The 21,414-nt window shown below is 39.8% G+C and overlaps 1 protein-coding gene across 1 annotated transcript in view; it reads left to right on the forward strand.

Annotated features, from left to right (window-relative positions):
* Positions 1-5,942, forward strand: part of XPR1 (xenotropic and polytropic retrovirus receptor 1) — a 212,720-nt gene extending 206,778 nt beyond the window's left edge. Inside the window, exons 14-15 of the mRNA XM_047076861.1 lie at positions 1,899-2,120; positions 5,317-5,942. Coding sequence (XP_046932817.1) covers positions 1,899-2,120; positions 5,317-5,377 — 283 coding nt within the window. The 3' untranslated portion in view covers positions 5,378-5,942. The remainder of the gene's footprint in view (positions 1-1,898; positions 2,121-5,316) is intronic.
* The last annotated feature ends 15,472 nt before the right edge of the window (positions 5,943-21,414 follow it).

The following is a 21,414-nucleotide window of genomic DNA, read 5'->3' on the forward strand; positions in this document are numbered from 1 at the left end:
AAGAAAGATAAATCAATAAGAAAAGTAAATCAGTAAACTCTCTAGAACATAGGACGGCACCTAAAGGCAGCTTTGGGGGTGTGATAATGTTATATTTTTTTTATTTCTGAGTGGTAATTATAAAGTGCGATCACTTTATAATAACCAGGTTGCACACTTAATAATTTGCACACTTTTGTGTATCTATAGTATACTTGAATTAAAATGCTTATTTTTTTTAAAAAGCAGGATTATCATCAAATCCTTTTAAAAAAAAGGATTATCGTCAGAGAAGTGGCAGTTTAACAGCTGACTTCTCAAAAGTAACAATGAAAACCAGAAGTCATTAAAATGATATTTTCAGAAGCCCCTGGGTGGCTCAGTTAAGCATCTGACTCTTGAGCTCAGCTCGGGTCTTGATCCCAGGGTCATAAGTAAAAGCCCCACATTGGGCTCCATGCTGGTCATGGAGCCTACTTAAAGAAAGTATAAAATGATATTTTCAATGTGCTGAAAGAAAACAATTGCCTACCTAGAACTCTTTATCCACTGGAAATACGTTTCACAAGTGAAAATGAAATAAAGATATTTTCAGACGTGTATAGCATTCCTCTGAGTCAGGATGGGCACATCTATCAGGGTGGTCTGATAAAATAAGACAGCGTCTGGAAACTGTGCTTGCTGCTGTCAGTACTTTCTCCAAACCATGTGTCAACCCCTCTTCTTCACTTTCCCAAATCTCTAGGTCTAGGACCTGAAACTCTCCATCACTACAAGACCTACTCCCTTCCCAGTTCTTTCTCTTCCACACATGATGCTGCTTTATAAATTGAAAAAAAAAAATGTTTTTTTATAGATAAAAAAATTCCTTTTTGAGGTTCTTATTTCATTTTTCCTTTAAAATTATCTGCTTAATAATAGACTCAGATGTTCTATCACCCATTTAAAACAAAAGCAAGGAGCCTCCTTTGAATCTACTTTCCTCCTCCAATTCATGCCCATTTCTGTCTCCTTTACAACAAAACTCTTCAAAAGATGTCTGTACTTGCTGTCTCCACTCTCACACTCCTCCCCCATTCTCCCTTTAATTCAACTCATCTTTTTTCCCAATACTCAAACTTAATTGCTTGTGTTAATAATCTTGTGTTAATAATAACAGTAATAATAACAATAGCAGCAAACATGTATTGCCCACTATGTGCCTGGCACTGTTCTGAGCCCTTTATGTGTATCAACTTATTGACTCCTCAGAACAATCTTCTGAGGTAGATACTGTTACTGTCCCACGTTACTCATGACACTGAAGCATAGGTTAAGTAACTCATCCAAGGTCATTACACCTAGGAAATGATGGAGTCATGCTTCGAATCTAGACAGTCTTTCAGAATCTATGCTCTTGTATCATACTGCCTCTTTGTTTTGCTAAATCCAGTGTCTGTTCTTGGTACTGACCTTACTTTACTTTTTTCACGTCATTTCTCAGAAGCCAAACTCCTATGTCTCCCTGGCTATTCCTTCTTAACTCCTTTACTGGTTCTTCTTCCTCTTCCCAAATTATAAATGTTGGGAGTGTTCCAGGGTTGAATCCTCTGCCCTCTTCTTTCCTCCACTTACATTTTTCTTAATCCCATGACTTGAAATAACTGTCTTTATGCAGTCTCCAGCCCTAGACTCTGCCTTGAACTGCAGACACATAGCCATCCCGCTGCTGTATTTTCCCCTTGGAATTTTCCTTTTGTCTATGCCATTCTTATTCCCTCCCCTCCCCACCACACCATCTTTTCCTGTTTTAATATTCTAACCTTTAATTCCTTGTTTTTGTTTCTTGAATGGACACTTGATACACTGGGAGGTTTACAGGTTACAACAGTATGTTCAAATTTTATAAGTAATTTACCTACCTACCCTATTTTGCTAAGGCGATTTGTGTGGAACTTCTTCCGCCTGGAGAATGAACATCTGAATAACTGTGGTGAATTCCGTGCCGTGCGGGACATTTCTGTGGCTCCTCTGAATGCAGATGACCAGACACTCCTAGAACAGATGATGGACCAGGATGATGGGGTACGAAACCGCCAGAAAAACCGTCCGTGGAAGTATAGCCAGAGCATATCCCTGCGCCGGCCTCGCCTCGCTTCTCAGTATGTATGGCTTCCGCTTTTCTGAAACGAATTTCCTTCAGGTGTTAGTACTGGTTAACAATTAAGCTAAGATGGTATCAGGTTGAACCACATGAGTTTACTGGCATTCAACCATTTTAATTCCTCTACATTATCTTTCATCAAAAAATTGAAGTGAATATGGCCCCTGCTTATAGAGTGGTTATGATGGGATTTAGACCAGTTTCCTCACAGAAAGAGCTCTTATATATGAATAGCTTATATAAATATAAGCCATTGTGTTTATTTTCTTATTAAATACCCACAGCAGTATTTTTATAAGTCATTAACTTTGTATGATCCTAAAAGGAACAATAATGTAGAATATATTGTGGCTGCATTTGGAGTCTAGAGATTTCACAGTGGATGGGAATGACGTTGAGCATGAGCAGTTTTCTAAAGGATAAGAGAGTGCTTGACTAGGCCAGAGGCACAGGATGAAGACATAAGGGTAGAAATGAGGGGCAGAGAGAAAAGCCATGTGACTAGAACTAGAGTAAGAAAATTTAGCCGAATAGATGAAGCCGAATAATTGTAAAAGGCTGGAAAAAACAAGCTTGATCCTATAGGCAGGAAGGAGTCAGAGAATTTTTTTTCATGAAAGAATGACAGGAAAGTAGTATTTTCATGAGTTTTAATGGCACTGTTCAAAATATGTTGGGAAAGGGGACACTAAAGGCCAGAATACCAACTGGAAGGCCACTGCAGTATTCTTACATTTCAGACATTGAGGACTTGGGTTAGGATGCTTTACAGTAGGACTAAAAATAATAGAAACAGATGTTTTAGAGGAAGTAAAAAAAAAAAAAAAATAGGAGGTGGTAATAGTAACCCATAGGTAGAAGGGGGCAGAGTACAAATTGCTCAGGCTTCAAATAGAATTTGGAAGTTCTCTGAAGAAGACAAAGTACAGAAAAGAAGGGCAGAAAACAGGAAGCTAAGCCTGAGGAAACATGGGCAAGAGAAAAAAGAAGTAAAGGGTTGGGAAAGGAATGGCCAGGGAGGTGAGTGGGAAGAACATCAAAACAAAGCATGATACGATTATAGTGAGGAAGTAGAGTTTGAAGCAGGAGGAGGGGCACTAGGGGTTGGTAGGTGGGGTCAGCAGGGTAAGTGCTGAAAAGAACTGGAGGACTAGGCAGTTAGTTGTCTCATTGAGCTACTAAATGTGGATGGCTGATCCTTATTAGTCACCAGCAGAGGGCAGTCTAAACATATGTTATTTCTGCTTCAGAAACCAGGAAGCTTTTTGGCACTAGATTATTACGTTCAGTTTCAGGTGTTAAGTGGAAAAACACTGAGATATTAAATTGCAACCAGAAGAAGATGTTTAAAACAATGGAACAGAGGGGCACTTGGGTGGCACACTCGGTTAAGCATCCTACTCTTGTTTTCAGTTCAGGTTATGATCTCATGGTTCGTGAGATCAGGTTCCTCACTGACTGTGGAGCTTGCTTAGGATTCTGTCTCCCCCTGTGTCCCTCCTCCCACTTATGCTCTCTCGCTCTCCCTAAAATAAATAAAAACTTAAAAAACAATGGAACAGGTTATGTGCAATGGAGAGAGCAGAGAATCTAAAATAAATTCTGAATTTGAGTACAGACTTTGTGACTCACGCAACCTTTAGCACACTCTTTACCTTTTTGAACGTCAGTTTTCCACCTCTGTCAAGTGGGAGTAATAATACCCACTTCACAAAGTACCACTTGTACCTCATAGGACTTATGAATTTAAAAGTATCTTAACATTATCTTATCCCACTTTTCATCTAGTAGAAGAATCTCTTCTAATGCATCCTGATGAGATGGTCATCATATGCTGATTGACAGTTGTCAATGATAATGAAGTTTATATAGATGGGGCACCTGATTTTATTATTGGATGGTTATTGTGGCTAATAGCTTATGTTGGGCTGAAATATGCTTCACTGTAACTTCAACCAGTTGATGCTAGTTCTAACATAACTTTCTAACATAACTTCCTCCCTCTTCTACATTATACTTAGTCAACTTTTTGGAGACAAATGTCATGCCTCTCCTTAGGTCTTCTCTTTTGCTGGCTTACTCACCTTGTTTCGTGTGTACCTCAAATGGCAGTATTTCTATCAACCTCATCATAATTTGTTTAATACTTTGCTGATGTTTATTTCATCCATTTTCTCACTTGATATTGACACTATCTCCATGAGGTAAAAGTACTATTATATAAATAGGTATTATTATTCCTGCTTTACAGAGATGAAAATTAACACTCCAAAAGTTACATCATACAGAGTCAATACTCAAACTCAGGTCTTTTCCTTTTATTTTTATTCAAGTATAAACATACAGTGTTATATTAGTTTCAGGTGTACAATATAGTGATTCAACATTTCCATGCATTACTTAGCACTCATCACAATAAGTGTACTCTTAATCCCCTTTATCTATCTCACCCCTCCTTCCACCCACCTCCTCTCTGGCAATCAGCAGTTTGTTCTCTATATGTAAGAGTCTGGTTTTTTTGTTTGTGTTCTTTTTTTTTTTTTTTTTTTTTTACATTGTCACTTGTTTTGTTTCTTAAATTCCATATGTGAGTGAAATCATATGGTATTTGTCTTTCTCTGATTTATTTCACTTAGCATCATACCCTCTAGGTCCATCCATGTTGTTGCAAATGGTAAGATTTCATTATTTTTTTATGGCTGATCAACTCAGATCTTCTCATTTTGGATAATTTCTCTCTCTGTTGCACATGACCTGCCATTTTTCTTTTTACCTTCCTCTGGTTGCAGTCTATTTTCTTAATGTTTTTCCAATAATACCTGAAATTGAATATGGAACTCCAAGAATAGTCCATCTGGTGCAGTATATAATGCCCTTTTACAATGTATTTTTTTTAATGTTTGTTTATTTTTTGAGAAAGAGCAGAGAGAGAGAGCAGGCAGGGGAGAGATAGAGAAAGGAGACACAGAATCTGAAGCAGGCTCCAGGCTCGGAGCTGTCAGCATAGAGCCCATTGTGGGGCTCGAACTCATGAACTGTGAGATTGTGACCTGAACTGAAGTCGGACACTTAACCTAGTGAGCCACCCAGGCGCCCCTACAATGTGTTTTTAATGGTGGTAATATTGGAAATGTATCCAATACCATGACATGTTTGTATTTTAATAATGGACTGTGTGCTTTTTTTCCCCCTAGATCCAAGGCTCGTGACACTAAGGTATTGATAGAAGACACAGATGATGAAGCTAACACTTGAAGCCTCTGGTCTAGTTTAACATCTTTGGTTTTCCTACTCTACAATTCTTTCTTCGACCAACGCAACCTCTAGTACCTTTCCAGCCGAAAACAGGAGAAGACACATAACACATTTTCCGAGCTCTTCCAGATCGGATCCTATGGACTCCAAACAAGCTCACTGTGTTTCTTTTCTTTTCTTCTGGTTTAATTTTCATTTTCTATTTTTAAAACAAATATTTACTTCATTTTGCCAATCAGAGGACATTTTAAGGAACAAAAACATAGTATCTTATGGATTGTTTACAATCACAAGGACACAGATACCTATCAGGATGAAGAACAGGCATTGCAAGGACCCTCTGATGGGACGGTACCGAGATACCTCGGCTTCCGCTTGGCCCGGTTTTGACTGGTTGAAACCGGACATTGGTTTTTAACTTTTTTGTCCGTTTATGTGGAGAATTTTTTCCTTTCCTTCATACCCAGCGCAAAAGCACTGGCTGCACTTGCAGGGAAAGTGCAACTTAGAGCAGTACCTTCATTCACGAAGCTACTTTTTAATTTGATGTAACTTTTCTTATTTTGGGGAGGGTTGCTGGGTGGGTGGGAAATATGATGTATTTGTTGCATATAGTTTTCTCATTATTTATGAAACTTAACCATAAAAGAATGATATAACTCCTGTGCAATGAAGGTGGTAACAGTGAAAGAAGACAGGGGAAACTAATGTTGGACCGCATTTGAGGGTTTAGTCCACAATACCTCTTTCATGAGATAACTTGCACCACTTTGACTTTGATTTTTCTTTCTTTCTTTTTTTTTTTTTTTTAATTTTAAGCCAAAGTTTTATTACTGAGTTTTTAAGTTGCTGCTGCTTTAGAATCCTGAGCATGTCTCTTCTAACAAAGCATCTATATACTTCCACACAACTGGTTGAAATTTTTTAAGAGGTCTGATACTTTTTTGTTTAAGGAACAGATGTGGAATATATTTGCCCATACTCCAACCATAACAACTGAAGTTATGCCTTATTAAGCTTCAGCATTTAGGGTAATTGAAACCTTTCCTAACTCTGAGCTAGAAGATAAAGCTATTTCAGAGACTGCCTACACTTTTGTTGGATATTTTTTCATCTGGACTCACTACTTTAGCCAAAATTTGATCAAATTGAAAGTCTGTCTTGGGGAAACCGTATATCTGAGAGCAAAGAACAAATAATCCTTCCTCTTTCACATTACATTAATAAAACAGACCTTGGCAGCCATTTCTCCCAGCAGTTTTAAAGGATAAATATTGTATTTCATGCCCTCCTGTGAGAGAAAGCCTGCTTTTAAGATTTTGGGGGTCTAAACTTGGGTCATAAACAAAAAATACATTTCTTAGACATTTCAGACTCTCATGGTTTGTGCACAATGCCCATTTTTACTTCCTTGTCTAATTTCTTTCCCTTTTTCCTAAATCATCCAAATAAGCCCCAACCTTAAAGGATTTTACTTTCTTGAATGCGGTTGGCACTAAATTGAGCATTTTGTTATCTATCAAAATTAATATAAATTCCAGGAAAAAGTGAAGTGTGTTTTAATCCTCCCATCCCCCTAGATCCAGTTGAAGATTCCAGCATCAACATCAGTGGATTCGTGAAAGTAAATTACTTCTGTCGTTTAGAGGAGAGACAAAAGAGCTGTTATCACTTCCTTAGTCTTAAACACGTGGGTGTTACCCATTAATAAGCCCCTTTTGTCATCTGCCCTTCTGCCATGTATTGTAGGTCTTCACTCATACCTGTCGTGATCCAGTAGGTTATATTCAAGTCAACTGTTACTGCCAAAATTCCATCCACTATTTGTTAACTGACAAATAGTTCGTTTCCAAAGGAGTTTATTCCAGTTTTATTCTGATAAACTTCCAAATTTTTTCCCTTTCCAAATTGAGATTTTTTTCTGAAAAATCATACAAAATTTTGGCTTTTGTTGTTTTTTTATGTTTTGCCAAGCAATGTTTGTTGGCCCAAAAACTGAAGCGGAATAGTTTAATTACCTCTCTCTCTTTTTTTTTTTTTTTAGTTTAAATAAATTGAATCATCATAATCAGTGGTAACAATTTAGTGACCCATAATAGATTAAAGGTTGCATTATTTATACTTGGGATTTTTTTTTTCTATTTTGTTTTTGTACTTTAAAACTATGGGGGAAATATCACTGGTCTGTCGAAGATAAGTCCAGTGGACCAGTCATTTCTTGTACAAATAAAACTGGTGGTACTAATTAATGTGTATCCAGAGCAATTTGAATTGTCAACTTCATTTTCTATTATTAGTAAAACTATATAATGACACACATGAAGTCTTACAGTTGACTTTTGGTATTTGAACTCCCCAGTGTTTTTATTTCAGTGTATCCTACGGCCAATTTGGTCTTTTTTCAACTGTTACGATCCTAGGCCCTAATCAGTATTATTTTTTCATAGATAATACAATGTTAGAATTCCTTTTCTGATATGTTTGTCCTATAAGCGTAGTCTATTCAAGAATGATAAGATTTCTGTAACTTTCAGCTTACCATGACAGATGCTCAAATAAGTATTGAAACACACAGCTTCGTTTTCCTCCTAAAGCTGTAAAGAGAAAAGAGGGCTATTCCTCATCAAGAGGAAGAGTTTGGGAGACAGAATATACATTTAAATTTTTTTCTTTGAAAAAAAAGGCAATGTACATTTTTCTCTTCTAAATTTTATATGCCCTAGCAGTTGCCAATGCTGTGTCCTACCTAATATTTTATTGGAGGCGTCTGTACACTGAAACTCTTAGAACTCTTAGGAAATTAATATCACAGGGTCATTTTAAAGGAGCAGCAATCTAACCAAAGGTAAAACTTTATCTGATTTTAGGTTTGGAAATTCTAGTTTTATTTTATTTGAGAATCAATTTATGTCATCAGTTTAAATACTCCCCAAAGGAATGAAAAGGAAGTATAAATAAAAGAATAAAGTTCGTTGACATGTGTAAAGAAATTGGAAGATCCAGAAAAAATGGCTTATTTTCTACTCACAAGTATGCACCTATACTTAAGCCTGCCTATGCCATTAGGATGGAATGAATAGTTGATGGTTTCATGCCATACAGAGAGACAATAAGATGATCAAAAATTAAGTCATTGTTAATTGGGTTATAATGGTAATTTTTAAATTTGGAAAGAAGTTGAAAACCCATAAACAACTTACTTTCCTAGTATCTCATTTTTCTTAAGAAAGCTGCTTAACTTCAGATTCAGAAGCAATGAGGTGAGAGAATGCCTGACACCTCATCAGTAACATATATGGACCCTTAAAGAAGGACCTAGTCCCTAGGATCCATAACTCCCCCAAATTTTCAACATGAGAGTTTTAAGATTTTAACAGATTTTACCAGAAGTAAGTTGTGGATACATGGTATCCTTTCACCACGGTTTGGTCAAAGTACATTCATGATAATGAGAAAGCAGTTCATCCTTTCTTAACAAGTGAAGTAAAACAAGTTAAGAATAAAAAAAAAGTGACATCACTGAGTTGTACAGGCATCAGATTAACAGACATTTAGTTGAAGAAAAATAAAATAATTGTGGCGATAGCAGAGAGGAGCAGGAAGATGCTGGATCCTGGCAGCAAGAAGCAGGACAGTTAGGAAAGTGTGTGAGCTCAGTGGCACTGGTGATGCCTCGCTGTTTCTCCTCTCAGTGGTTATGTTGCTGGTAGAGACCTGCCTTTATTTTCCCATCATTTTTCATTATTTTGCATTATTCAAGAAATGGTTCTTTGTGCCCAAATGCAATTTTCTAAGCAATAACTGAAAACTTATTAGTCTAAGGAAAATAATTGAGAAAATAACCATATCCATGGCATTATTTTATTCAAAAACTTACTATTCTCTGAAGTGATTACACTTTGTTTGATAAACAGATTTCAGATTATGATTCTCCTTAATTTGCATGAAAGTTGCCTGTCTTAGAAAATAAGTACTTCTTGCTATATAGCATATTTAAATTTTTTAAATTAAGATTGCTTCTCAGATTCAAAAAAAAAAAGTTCAATCTATGGCCTTTTCAACTACAAAATCGTCACAGTTTTCTCAAACCTAATAAAAAAGCCAGCATCATTACATATAAGATCTGTAGTCACTAGGTTAAGACAATACAAATTATGGTAGAACTTGAGAAAATGGTGAAGAAGAATCAAATTTACCAGCTTAGTTCATTTTATGATGCATCTAAATTTTATTTCTTGATTATGATGATTAGGAGAGTTAGAGTTAAAATGAGATTTTATAAATTACTTAACACATTTCTGCATTTCAGGTGTCCATCTTGGTAGTAAATCTTAAAAGCTAACTTTCTGCCTTATATTTTCAATCTATATATACAGTGTCAGAGCACAGTGATAATGTGGGATAGAATTGATTATATTAGAGCATAAGACATTTGTAATGGTCAGTGCTACAAACCAATAATTTAACTGGCATTAAACCACATCTACTCACCAAACATGAAAAAGTAAAATAATCTCATTAGATAGGGAAGAGCTTAATTTAAGTGATGAGAGGTTTGCCTGGGATTGGAGATGAGCCTGCTGATTGGTACAGTTCATAATGGCCTTTCTTACATAAGTTGGCAAAACTCTGATAGCTGAGTTGCCCCTTAAGAATCTTCCAGAATATATTTGCATACTTATGGTGGAAGAGGAAGTGAGAGGGACAAGATGAGAGTTTCCCCTGAAGTGAAGAGAAACATTATACTAATTTTCATCTAAAGTATGTTTCCTTGTGGCAGACCTTTGGTTTATTTTATTAGTATATCAGAGCCACCTTCAGTTTTTTATGGTGCCATCAACCTAAGGAGGACAATCAAATAACCAATTGTTTGCCTTGGATTTAGTGTGTCTGCTAATTACAGTCTCATCTTGTATACCTTCAAACCAGTTACTTGACTAAACTTCCACCATATTACCTTAGTTCTATGCCCTTTCCTCTGTACAACCGCAAATCAGAGGGGAGACTTAGTACCAGAAAGGTGTGGACTTCTAAGAAAAAGCAAGGATTCCATCTCACTACCGAAACTTCCTGAAGTTCCTACCCAAATGTCCTTGATTGTCCTGTGGCAACACCAGCATGGTGGGAATAGGGAGAAAGATTGTAAGGAATCCTGAAAGAATCCTGTAATTGGTCATGACATTGTTATTCTTTTGAACTGTAAAGTAAAATTGTGAGCCACTCACATTTGCAAAAAAAAGCAGAATTCAAGCTTTATCACATTGTTAAGATTAATTTCTTGCTATATTCTGGATTAGCACAGAAGCTTGTATCAAGACTATTTAGGAGGGGAATAGGGTGTAAAATGTATCTGTCTTTTCAAACCCTCTCCCTCTAGTCATGTTTCCTTCACCCCCTACCACATTGTGTTGGTCAAATAATACTATCTATGAAACCCTGAGCTATAGTTGTCAAAAGTAACTGGAATGTGATTAGTTCTCTGTGGGTGCTTCTTTCCCTCTTTTTTCTCCCTTGCTTTCTTTCTTACTCTCTCCACTCTGGTAAATGGAAAAGGTGACGTCAAAGAATTGATGCTTGCTTGGACTCATGTTGTATCTGTGACTATGCTATTAGCTGTCTCCTTTTTCCTTATATGGGTAGAATTCTTACGACGTGTGGAGTTCCCTTCTTGATAAGTAGGTTAAATGCACAATGTGGTACTGTTTTATAGTTTCTAGATGGTTGTATAAAGCAAAAAGTTAATGTGGTTTTGTGTTTTTAAAAGAAAATAAGTGATTGGTTACAAACTCTGTCCTTTTTTCATTATTACAAGCTCTGTTTTCCAACAGTTTGCTGACTCCTTTGTCATTGGTGAATGGCTTGTGTGATTGTTTTTCTCTCTGGGTTTCTTGGATTCCTGAACATGATTCTTCTAACTTGGACTAACTTGTAGGAGGGTTTAGGGCAAACAGACTTCAAGGGTGAAAAAATTTTTAACTCTTACTAAATTAAAAAATAATCTTAAATGGCCTTTTTTCTTTAGATAATATTAAGCATCTAATGGATTGATACAACAGGTCTTTTTTTAATATACACAGAATCTCAAGCATTAGGTGAAATGATATGTTGTATTTTGGAGAGCTGGACTCCTGTTACCACTACATATCCATGTAGAGAGGAGACAGTAGCTGTAGGGCGATGAGATTGGATGGCTTTTCTAAGTGTCATTGATGCCTACAGAAGGATAATAAACAGCTGAGGGCAAGTACCAGACAATTGAAAGCCAAATGTGGAAACAGAGGGCCTCTTTAGTTGCATACAAAGTTCATTTCGTACAGTGGAAGACAAAGAGAAAGGAAGAGAAAATGAAGACCAAGCCAGAACTTAATAGAGTAACAGAATTTCAGACAGTTACACAACCAAGGCAGGTCTGTTATGCAAGGTCAGTGTCCTCACTGGGAAAATGGGGCACATCAGATGCAACATCTAGTTGGATCCCTCCCCCCACCCCTGCAAAGATTTTGATTCCACAACCCCCTAGGAAAAGTCTGAGTCTATAGACATATTAACCCATAATCCTTACTAGCACACCCCATCCCCTCTCCATGATGGGAGACAGTAAAGAGGCTTCTCTTGTGCAAGACAGCACATGGCACCCCTGAGGATTCTCATAACTCAGCTGGAGACATGCGGGGCCAGCTAAGGGAGGATAGGGACTATACACTAAAGGAGCCATAAGACAGTCTACAGATATTGATAGGAGTTGGAGGAGATCCTGAGGCTGCTTGAAGAGAGGAGCCAGAATATAAGATTGAATAGAGAAGAATTTTTAAATTGGAAGTGCTCCCCAAGATGTAGAATTTAACTCTAGCAAAGATTCCAGGAGTTGGTGCCAACTTGCTACTAGCATGGCTCCTAGAAACATGGAAAAAGTGATGGCCCGTGTTATTGAGCGGAATTAAAATTCCAGAATTGCCTTGGCAGACAGTGAAGGTAGGGCTAAAAGCTCAGGAAAGGGGGTGCTCTGGATACACTATGGCTGGAAGCCCAAGAGGACAGACCATGGACAAAGGTCCTAAGGGGTACGCTGTTGAGAGGTGCACTAGCATCACTAAAAATTCAGAGTTGACTCTTCTGTGAAGGTACCACCACAGAGCAATGTTGTTTGATAGCAGTGGGGATGATAAGACTCTGAAACATTAGAGCCGGATGGCAGCACAAAACCATCCAAAGCCAGGAAGTCACAATTACTGTCATCACTGGCAAGGTCAGAGTGGCAGCCGACAGGGTCAGAACCACAGAAAGTTAAGAGAATGATTACTAGAACAGTGTCCCTAGAAACAATATGGGTGGGCAGTCACCCAGCTTGTACTACTCAGCTTATACTAGCAGAAGAAGTAAACAATGGACAACTACAAAGCTGAGGGCAGTTGCCCCAGTAAAAGTTCACAATCCCTTGCCCAATTTCTGAACCTGAGCCAGTTTCAGACCCACAACTGCTGACAGAAGAGGTGGCTGGGTCCATAGGAGGAAAAATGCTGCAATATCATGGCAAGTACACACAATAAGGATTGGTAACTGTGCTTTAGGGAAAAGGAAATAGACATTTGATGACAGTTGGACATAGGGCCTGAGTTGTTATTGATGGCCCAAGACCTGAATCATCATGGCCCCCATGTTACAGTGGGTCTGATGGTAGTGGCCAGATAATAAATGTAGTCCTGACCAATGTCCAGTTTATAGAGATCCACAGCATCCATGGTCAGTCTGCCAATATATAACTGGAATGACCTATTTTGCAGTTGGCCCAACCCCCGCTTTGCATACTTGGTCGGCAAAATAACAGCTATCATACTGGGAAAGGCCAAGTGGAAGTGTCTTAAATTAACCTTCCACCCCAGACATATAAAAATGTAAAGTCATATTGTGGGGAGTGGAGAATAGAGATTTATTGCCATATTCTGTTCATCAATTCCTCTCAATCCTTATTATTTTGACCAGTCTGGTCTCTGAAAGAACCAGATGGAATAGGAAGGGCCACTAGACTATCACAACCTCAGATATAATAACCCCAATTGCAGGCCAGTGCCTGCATTAGACCAGATCAATATCACCTCAAGTATATAGTATACAGCCATTGATTTGATGACAGTATTCTTTTCTCTTTCAATCAGAACAAAAGATCAGAAAGAATTCCCATTTCCATGGAAGTAATATACATTACAGTTTTACTCCAAGGCCATATTAAGTTCAAACATATTGGTACCATCTGGACACCCACGGAACGTCACATTTATCTATTACATCAGTAATATTATATTGACAGGGTCAGATGGGCAAGAGGTGGCTAGCTCACTGGAGACCTTTTATAAGACATGTGTGTTTCAGAGAGTTGGAGCTAAACCCTGAGATAATTCAGGAGCTGTAACATGTTCAGGAGTCCAAGAATCAGGTCTAGTAACCAGGACATGTGTAAAACAAAAGTCAAATTATTACATCTTGTACCTCAGCATGAAGATGGAAACATGCCTGGTAAGCCTCTTCAAGTTCTTGAGTCAGCATATTCAATACCTAGAGATACCGTTTTGATTCACGGCACCTTGTGACATAGAAGGCAGCCAGCTTTAAGTGAGTCCCAGAGCAGAAAAGGCCTCTGCAACCAGCCCATGCTACCATGCAGGTAATCCCGCTCCTTGGGCCATATGATCTGACAGACCTCATGGGATTAGAGTGAGGAAAGACATCATGTGGAGTTTGTGACAAGCTCCAATGAGAGAATCACAATGCAAGTTCCCAAGGCTCCCAGCAAGGCCATGCCATCTGTAGTGAAGAATTGTATGCCTTTGGAAAACAACTCCAAATGTGCTAGGGGGCCCTAGTAGAAAGAGTCAACAACTAATTTTGTCCCTAAAACTGCCCATCAAATGCAGCACCCTATAAGACCCGGTGAGACTGACCCAGGGACGATCCATCATAAAGTGGAAGTGGTACCTCCAGGATTGAGCACGAGCAGGATGAGAGGGCACAAGCAGGCTGTGCTAGCAGGTAATTCAGACTCCCTGTCATCTACCATGATTGCCCAAGAGTTCCTCTTTCAGGGCACATCTATAGAAGTATGAGGGATCCTGTAAGACTGACTGAAAGGAGGGAAAAACCCGAGTTGTTTCATGGCTGGGTCAAGTCCATGTGTGAAAGCTGAAATTGGATAGCAGCTGTACTACAGGCTCACACAGGGGTAGCACTGAAAGACAGGAATGAGAGAAAATCCTCCCAGTGCTCAGAGCTTTGAATATTGCACTTGGTCATCCACTTGTTGTAGAAAAGAGAAGTGCCCCAAGGTTAGAATATATAGTGGCAAATGGATTGGCTAACTGATGAGGAAAAACAGGAAAATTAGGGATAAGGGGTCCGGGGTAGGGGTATGTGGATGGACTTGTAGAAGTGGGCTTGGGGGAGGCACCTGGGTGGCTCAGTCGGTTAAGCATTCCACTTTGGCTCAGGTCATGATCTCACGGTTTATGAGTTTGAGCCCTGCATCAGGCTCTGTGCTGACAGCTCAGAGCCTGGAGCCTGCTTCATATTCTGTGTGTGTGTGTCTCTCTCTCTCTGCCCCTCCCTGCTCACGCTCTCTCTCTCTCTCTCAAAAATGAATAAACTTCAAAAAAAATTTAGAAGTGGACTTAAAGTAGGAACATCTTTGTATCACATGATTACATCCCCAGAGAGCATCCGCCATTGATGAGGAAGAGGACAAGCAGTTAGACAGATGACTCAGCCCACCGACCTCAACCAGCCTCTCTCATCGGCCACTCTAGTGTTGGCACAATGGAAATATGAACAAAGTGTAGGAGCAGAGATGAAGGTTATCCATGGGCCAATGGCACAGACTCTCACTTACCAAAGATAATTTGGCTACTGCTGCCACTGGAGATATCCAGCCTACTGCAGTGAGCAACACCAAGTCCCCAGTATGACGCCATATTGGTTGCTCTTCCTCAAGAGACAAACCCGTCACTTGGCAACAAGTTGACCGCATTGAGCTCTTTCCATCCTGGAAAGGTCAGAAGTCTGTTCTTTGTTCTCAGCATATGTACATATTCAGGTCACGGATTCCTGACCACAGAGTCTCAAATAGCACCACCATTTGAAGGCTTACAGAATGTTCAATCCACTGGCATGGGATTCCGTATAATATCGCCTCAGACTAGAAGACCAACTTAACAGCATAGAAGTTATGTGAAAGAGCTCATGACCATGGGATTCACTTTATCGTAGCATACAATTCATCACCTAGAAGCTGCCAGCCTGACCTAGCTAAAGTGCCATATCAGAGGTAACATTCTGTGAGTATGGGTGTCACCCTCCAGGATTCAGTATATGCACTGAGTCAAAAACCTATATATGGTACCGTGCCCACAAAAAGGACACAAGGGTCTGAGTCCCAAGGAGTAGCCGCACTTACCATCCTATTTATTAATCCACTTTCTGCTTTCTTTCCCCCTAACTCTGAGCTCTGCAGGCTTTGCAGTCCCGCTGAATTGTGAGCTTCCTATGTCCAAGCACTAGCAGGCAAGAGTAACCTTGTCAATAGTGTAACTGACCTGATCATCAGGAAGAGGAAGGGCTGCTATTACACGATGTGGGCAGAGAAGAATCTGTTTGGCACCCAGGTGTAGAAAAGATGTTTTTGTCTCAGTGGACGCTATGCATCATTTATAGCATACTTTTCCAGATTATCAGATTCTGGTCATGTTCCATGTCTTCAAGCTCTTTTTCAACTCTTTGTAAATTGTAGGTAATTATACGTAAATGCTGTCTCGTCTGGTAGTGATTTTGATTGACTTCCCCCTGTTGGAAAAAAAAAATTGGTCTCTACTTGCAATTCATCCCAACATTCCTTAATGCCAAGTATGCCTGTGCTCTTTTGACTTTCTTGAATACACACATATAATAATACACATATAATTCATTCATCTTTGTGGCTGAGAGTCCTGATTTTTTTTTTCTAAAAATAAAATTATCTTTTAACATACGTGACTTGGGCACATCTGGTACTCTCTTGCCCAATAGTGGCTGTAAATAGAGAGCCATAGAAACCTCAGCTTACAAAGGGGCTCGCGCCCCTAGAGATGAGGTATGGGTCCTATCAGACTAGCTTCTGAAGCCAGGAGGAATGGTAACTGATGATGAAAGGCATCCACAATGGATGAGCATCACTTGTGACCCAGAATCCCACTGCACCATTTGGGGCTGGCTCATCCTACTAATTTCTCTCTTCTGAGTTTCTTCTCAGGAAGAAAAGCTCACCAGAATCCTGAAAGAACTGCTGTCTGAACGTGTATGGAAAAGCAAACTGAATGGCACAAAGAGTGAACTATGGTGGACACAGAAACGCACTGCCCAGACCTCTCTCCAAGAAAGGACCTGTTTCGCAGGTGTGGGCACAGGTCTGGGGGCTATGGGAAACAGTGTCTGAGCTGACAGCTCCTTCAAGGTCTGCCTCAGCGGCAGAGAGCTGCCTCACCCAAAACCATGCCCTTCCTGGGGCAACCCACACACGTTCAGTGACTAGACAAATCCACATGGAGTGAGTGTACTTTATACCGGGCACACAAAAGCATAGCCATCTTGTCCCCACACACGACACTCTGAGCTACCACATTCACTCCAGAGTTCCATGCTGGGTTGGCCAAGGTTTTGTCAGCCCTGCACTGCAGTTCAACTTCTCCCTGTCCCCATCCTCCTTCTCCCCCTTCATTTCACAGCTGCAGATTTCTAACAAACACCATCCACCCCCAACCCCCTCTCACTGCCTTCTTTTGGAAACCTACCCTGAAGTGCTAGTCCCTTGCTTCTAATCCATCTTGCCTCTACCCTCTGGAACGTCGTTTGGTTTGTTTTTTTTAAACACTCATCCAACCGTGTCATTCCATCAGTGACTCAAAATCATCAGTGACTTATCAAACAGGGTATTTGTTCCTCTAGGTATGCCAGGAGATACGAGAAGTCAAAAATTGTGCTCTCCCGTAATTTTAAACGTTACCTACAATCAGTTCTATGCATTGTAGGACACGAGGCCCGTTGGAATCTTACCTCCGTCTGTTAGGCCACCCTCATCTCTGTCTGTTCTCAAAATGGAACCTCTAGGAAGGCATGTGTCTCTGTCTCCGTGCGTGAGGCTGATTCTCCAGAGAACTCTCCCCTCCTGCTCTTTACCTGCCCAGCAGTGCCAGCGAGCACTACTTCTCACTTACTCCTTCAAGAAGATTAACGTGCCCCCATTATTATTCCCCATTAGAACGCTTCCTTATCTTTTTTTTTTTTTTTTACTTTTTTTAATTGAAGTACAGTCAACATACAATGTTACATGAGTTTCAAGTGCATTAACATAGTGACTGGACACCTCTCTACATTATGCTATCCTCATCACAAGTGTAGCTACCATCTGGCACCATACGATGCCATTGTCATTGACTGGATTCCTTATGCTGTACCTTTCATCGCCATGACTTATTAATGCCGTGACTGGAAGCCTATACCTCCCACTCTCCTTCACCCATTTTGCCCACCTCCCTACCCCCTTTTCTCTGGCAACTATCAGTGTGTTCTCTGTATTTATGGGTCTGTTTCTGCTTTTTTTGGGTTCATTCATTTGCTTTGTTTTTTAGATTCCACATAGAAGTAAAATCGTGTGGTATTTTTCTTTCTCTGTCTGACTTTTGCACTTAGCATTTTACCCTCTAGGTCCATCCACGTTGTTGCAAATGGCAAGATCTCATCCTTTTTTATGGCTGAGTGATAGAGCACTCCTTATCTTTACTAAATCTGGTAACTTTGGGGCGCCTGGGTGGCTCAGTCGGTTGAGCGTCCAACTTTGGCTCCGGTCATGATTTTGCAGTTCGTGAGTTAGAGCCCCGCGTTGGGCTCTGTGCTGGCCACTCAGAGCCTGAAGCCTGCTCCAGATTCTGTGTTTCCCTCTCTCTCTCTCTCTCTGCCCCTTCCTCACTCATGCTCTGTCTCTCTCTGTCTCTCAAAAATGAATAAACGTTAAAAAATTTTTTTTCAAATAAAAAAATAAATCTGGTAACTTTTCAGTCTTCCCACCACTTCAACACCACCCCCCCTTCATGCTAGACTGTTCTCAAGGGCTAGAATGCTATCTATTTTTCTGTCTTTGGTGTCCAGCCATAATGCCTAGCTTACATTAGGAAAGATTAATTGAGTAAATAAGTTGAACAAATTCTTCAAAAGATAACTTTTTGTGTATGGATGCTGATAGCTTTATTCATAATTGCCAAAAACTGAAAACAAGAAAATATCCATCTATAGGTAAATGAATAAACAAATTGGGTATATAGTCTTAGTCTGGTAAGGCTACCCCAACAAAATATTACACACTGTGTAGCTTAAACCAGAGAAATTTATTTTTTATTGTTCTGGAGTCCAAGATCAAGGTATCAGCAGATTTGGTTACTCCAGAGGCCTCTCTCCTTGACTTGCTGATGACTATCTTCTCACTGTGTCCTCACATGGCCCTTTCTCTGTGGATGTGTCAAAAGATAGTTTTTAAAAGAGAGTGTAATCATGCCTCTCCTATAGCTATAAAATGGACACATGTCAGAAATTTTATTTAGGTCATTAATTAATGAGAGAACTAGTACAATGTTACAACCTACTTAAAAGAGAATCCAAAACACAGGCAAACATATAGACATCTGGAATGTTGAGAAAAACTTACAAATAAATGCAAAATCAGCAATATTTGGCTGGTCAATATTCATGGGGCAATTTCTCTAAACGCAGCTGGCATTTCTATGGATAAAAATCATTTGTACTACTATCCATTTTTCTACAACTTATAGAATTCTAAAGTAACTTAGATAATCTGGAAGGAGGCACTAGATGGTCCCCCCAATAATCTTTTTGGTCCATGTCAGCATCTTTCACGTTTACCCCTATAGTTTAATTAATGGCTAACCCCTCCACCCCAAATTATACATTTATTTATCAAGCCGTGTGACACAATTTTTTACAAGCCACACAACAAAATGCTCTAGTCTCAAAAACCCTAGAGAAAAATCCTTTTCAGCTTTAGCCAGTTAGCTAAAGCCTGCAGCCTTGTTGAGGTCCTGAGGCAAATGGAATCCCCTTCAGTTGTCCTTGTTTCCTCTAAATCTTCACAGAAATGGCCCAACACTTAGTAAGAGATATCATCTCAATATCAATATTAGCAAGGGAAAGACTTTTTGTCTTAGATGCTCCATATCAAAGAGTAAGAAAAAGCTAACCATCTTTTGGTGATGTGTAGGGATCTACCAAACATGATTTTCACCACTGCTTTCCTGGGGAAGAAAGAAAACTCGTGGGCCCAGCTCCCAAGGCTGGTGCCGAAATGGAGCTGGATGTTGGGGGAGAAATGTCGGGGGAGGGACCCAAGGGAGAGAAGGGAGAATAGGAATCCAGAGGGGTGATTCTGAGTGAACAGCATCTTTTTTTTTTTTTATGTTTATTTATTTTTGAGAGAGACACAGAGTATAAGCAAGGGAGGGGTGGAGAGAGAGGGAGATACAGAATCCGAAGCAGGCTCCAGGCTCTGAGCCATCAGCACAGAGCTGGACATGAGACTCAAACCCACAAACAGTAGTGAGATCGTGACCTGAGCCGAAATCAATGCTTAACCGACTGAGCCACCCAGATGCCCCTTAATTGAACAGCATCTTGAAGGGAAAAGTAAACAGCAATGAACTGTACAGACTACGTCTGTAGACATGGCTGCTTATGAAGAGGCGATGCGGGGCTCAATGGGAGCAGGACTTCGCACATATAAAATCAGAGCTTTCAAGGGCTTGAAAACCCCCAGACACTGGCCCTGCCAGAAGGCTTTCTAAGAAGTTGCACAGAACCCACTTGGGCCTGATCTCCGAGCCTACTTGACTCAGAGCTCTGCTTCCCCTTAGCTCACTACAGATGGTACTTGACACCCTGTCTTAGCCCACTGACACCCTTTCCCAGGATGCTCTGAAAAGGGCCACTGTGTCACAGCCGCTCCATACCTTAAACACACGCCCCCACACACAAGCCGAGACCTCTCCCAGGGGCTCCTTGAGGACACCCTAACGTCGCCGCTGTCCCACCCACCCCTTTGCTCCCTACCATAGCACTTTTAAATTGGTTTGGGGCCCCAACCTCTTGAGTCAGGAGCGCCTTACCTTTTCATTACCAGCTGATCTCTTTATTACTTTTACAGATACTAAGTTTGTTAAAAAAAAAAAAAATCTGTCCAACAAACCTACCATATTTATTGCATAATAATCCTTGTCCCCCTGACAACCAATGCTGCCATACTGACTTGATACAATACCAGTCAAAAGCATAGACACTTCTCATGGTAAATGTATAATTTCCATCAGACCTCTTTAAATATTAGAAATAGCTTATGCTTTTCTCCCCATTAGGTGTCTGAGGACCCCAGGTTGGGAACTTCCGAGGGCTAATGCTGTATGGGTGCCAATCAAGTCTCCCTAGCTCTCCCTTCTCACAGATGGGCAAACTGAGGCTGTTAGTTTTAGGGTGCATTGACATAATCAAATTGACAAAGAATCAGAGTATAAATTGGGTTGTTTTTTTTGAAAGTCTCCCCTTTTTGGTCTCTAACTCATAGTACTAGGTTTTCTAAAATAAAATAAAATAAATTAAATTAAATTAAATATAAAATAAAATAAATAAAATTAAATAAAATAAAATAAAAAATAAAATAAATAAATAAATAAAATAAAATAAAATAAAATAAAATAAAATAAAATAAAATAAAATAAAATAAATAAAATAAAATAGAGCTGGGAGGGGCTGCTCCTTGGCCCTGAGGGAGGCTTCTCTGCTTGCAGTGTGGACCTTTCTGTGGGATCTTGGAAAGTGCTGTACAGCAGCTGCGTGCTCCCCCCAACCCCCGGGGTGGAGAGGCCTGGCTGATCCTGGTGAGAAGAAACCTAAGAGGCCATCTGGTCAGGTGGTCCCAAAGTGGGCATCCCAGGATGTCGATTGTTATTTGGAGGGAAACA

This window comes from Lynx rufus, unplaced genomic scaffold (assembly GCF_022079265.1).
Source record: "Lynx rufus isolate CCGP_SWC_20201006 ecotype Redwood Valley unplaced genomic scaffold, mLynRuf1.p SCAF_15, whole genome shotgun sequence".
In the NCBI taxonomy this organism is placed as follows: domain Eukaryota; kingdom Metazoa; phylum Chordata; class Mammalia; order Carnivora; family Felidae; genus Lynx; species Lynx rufus.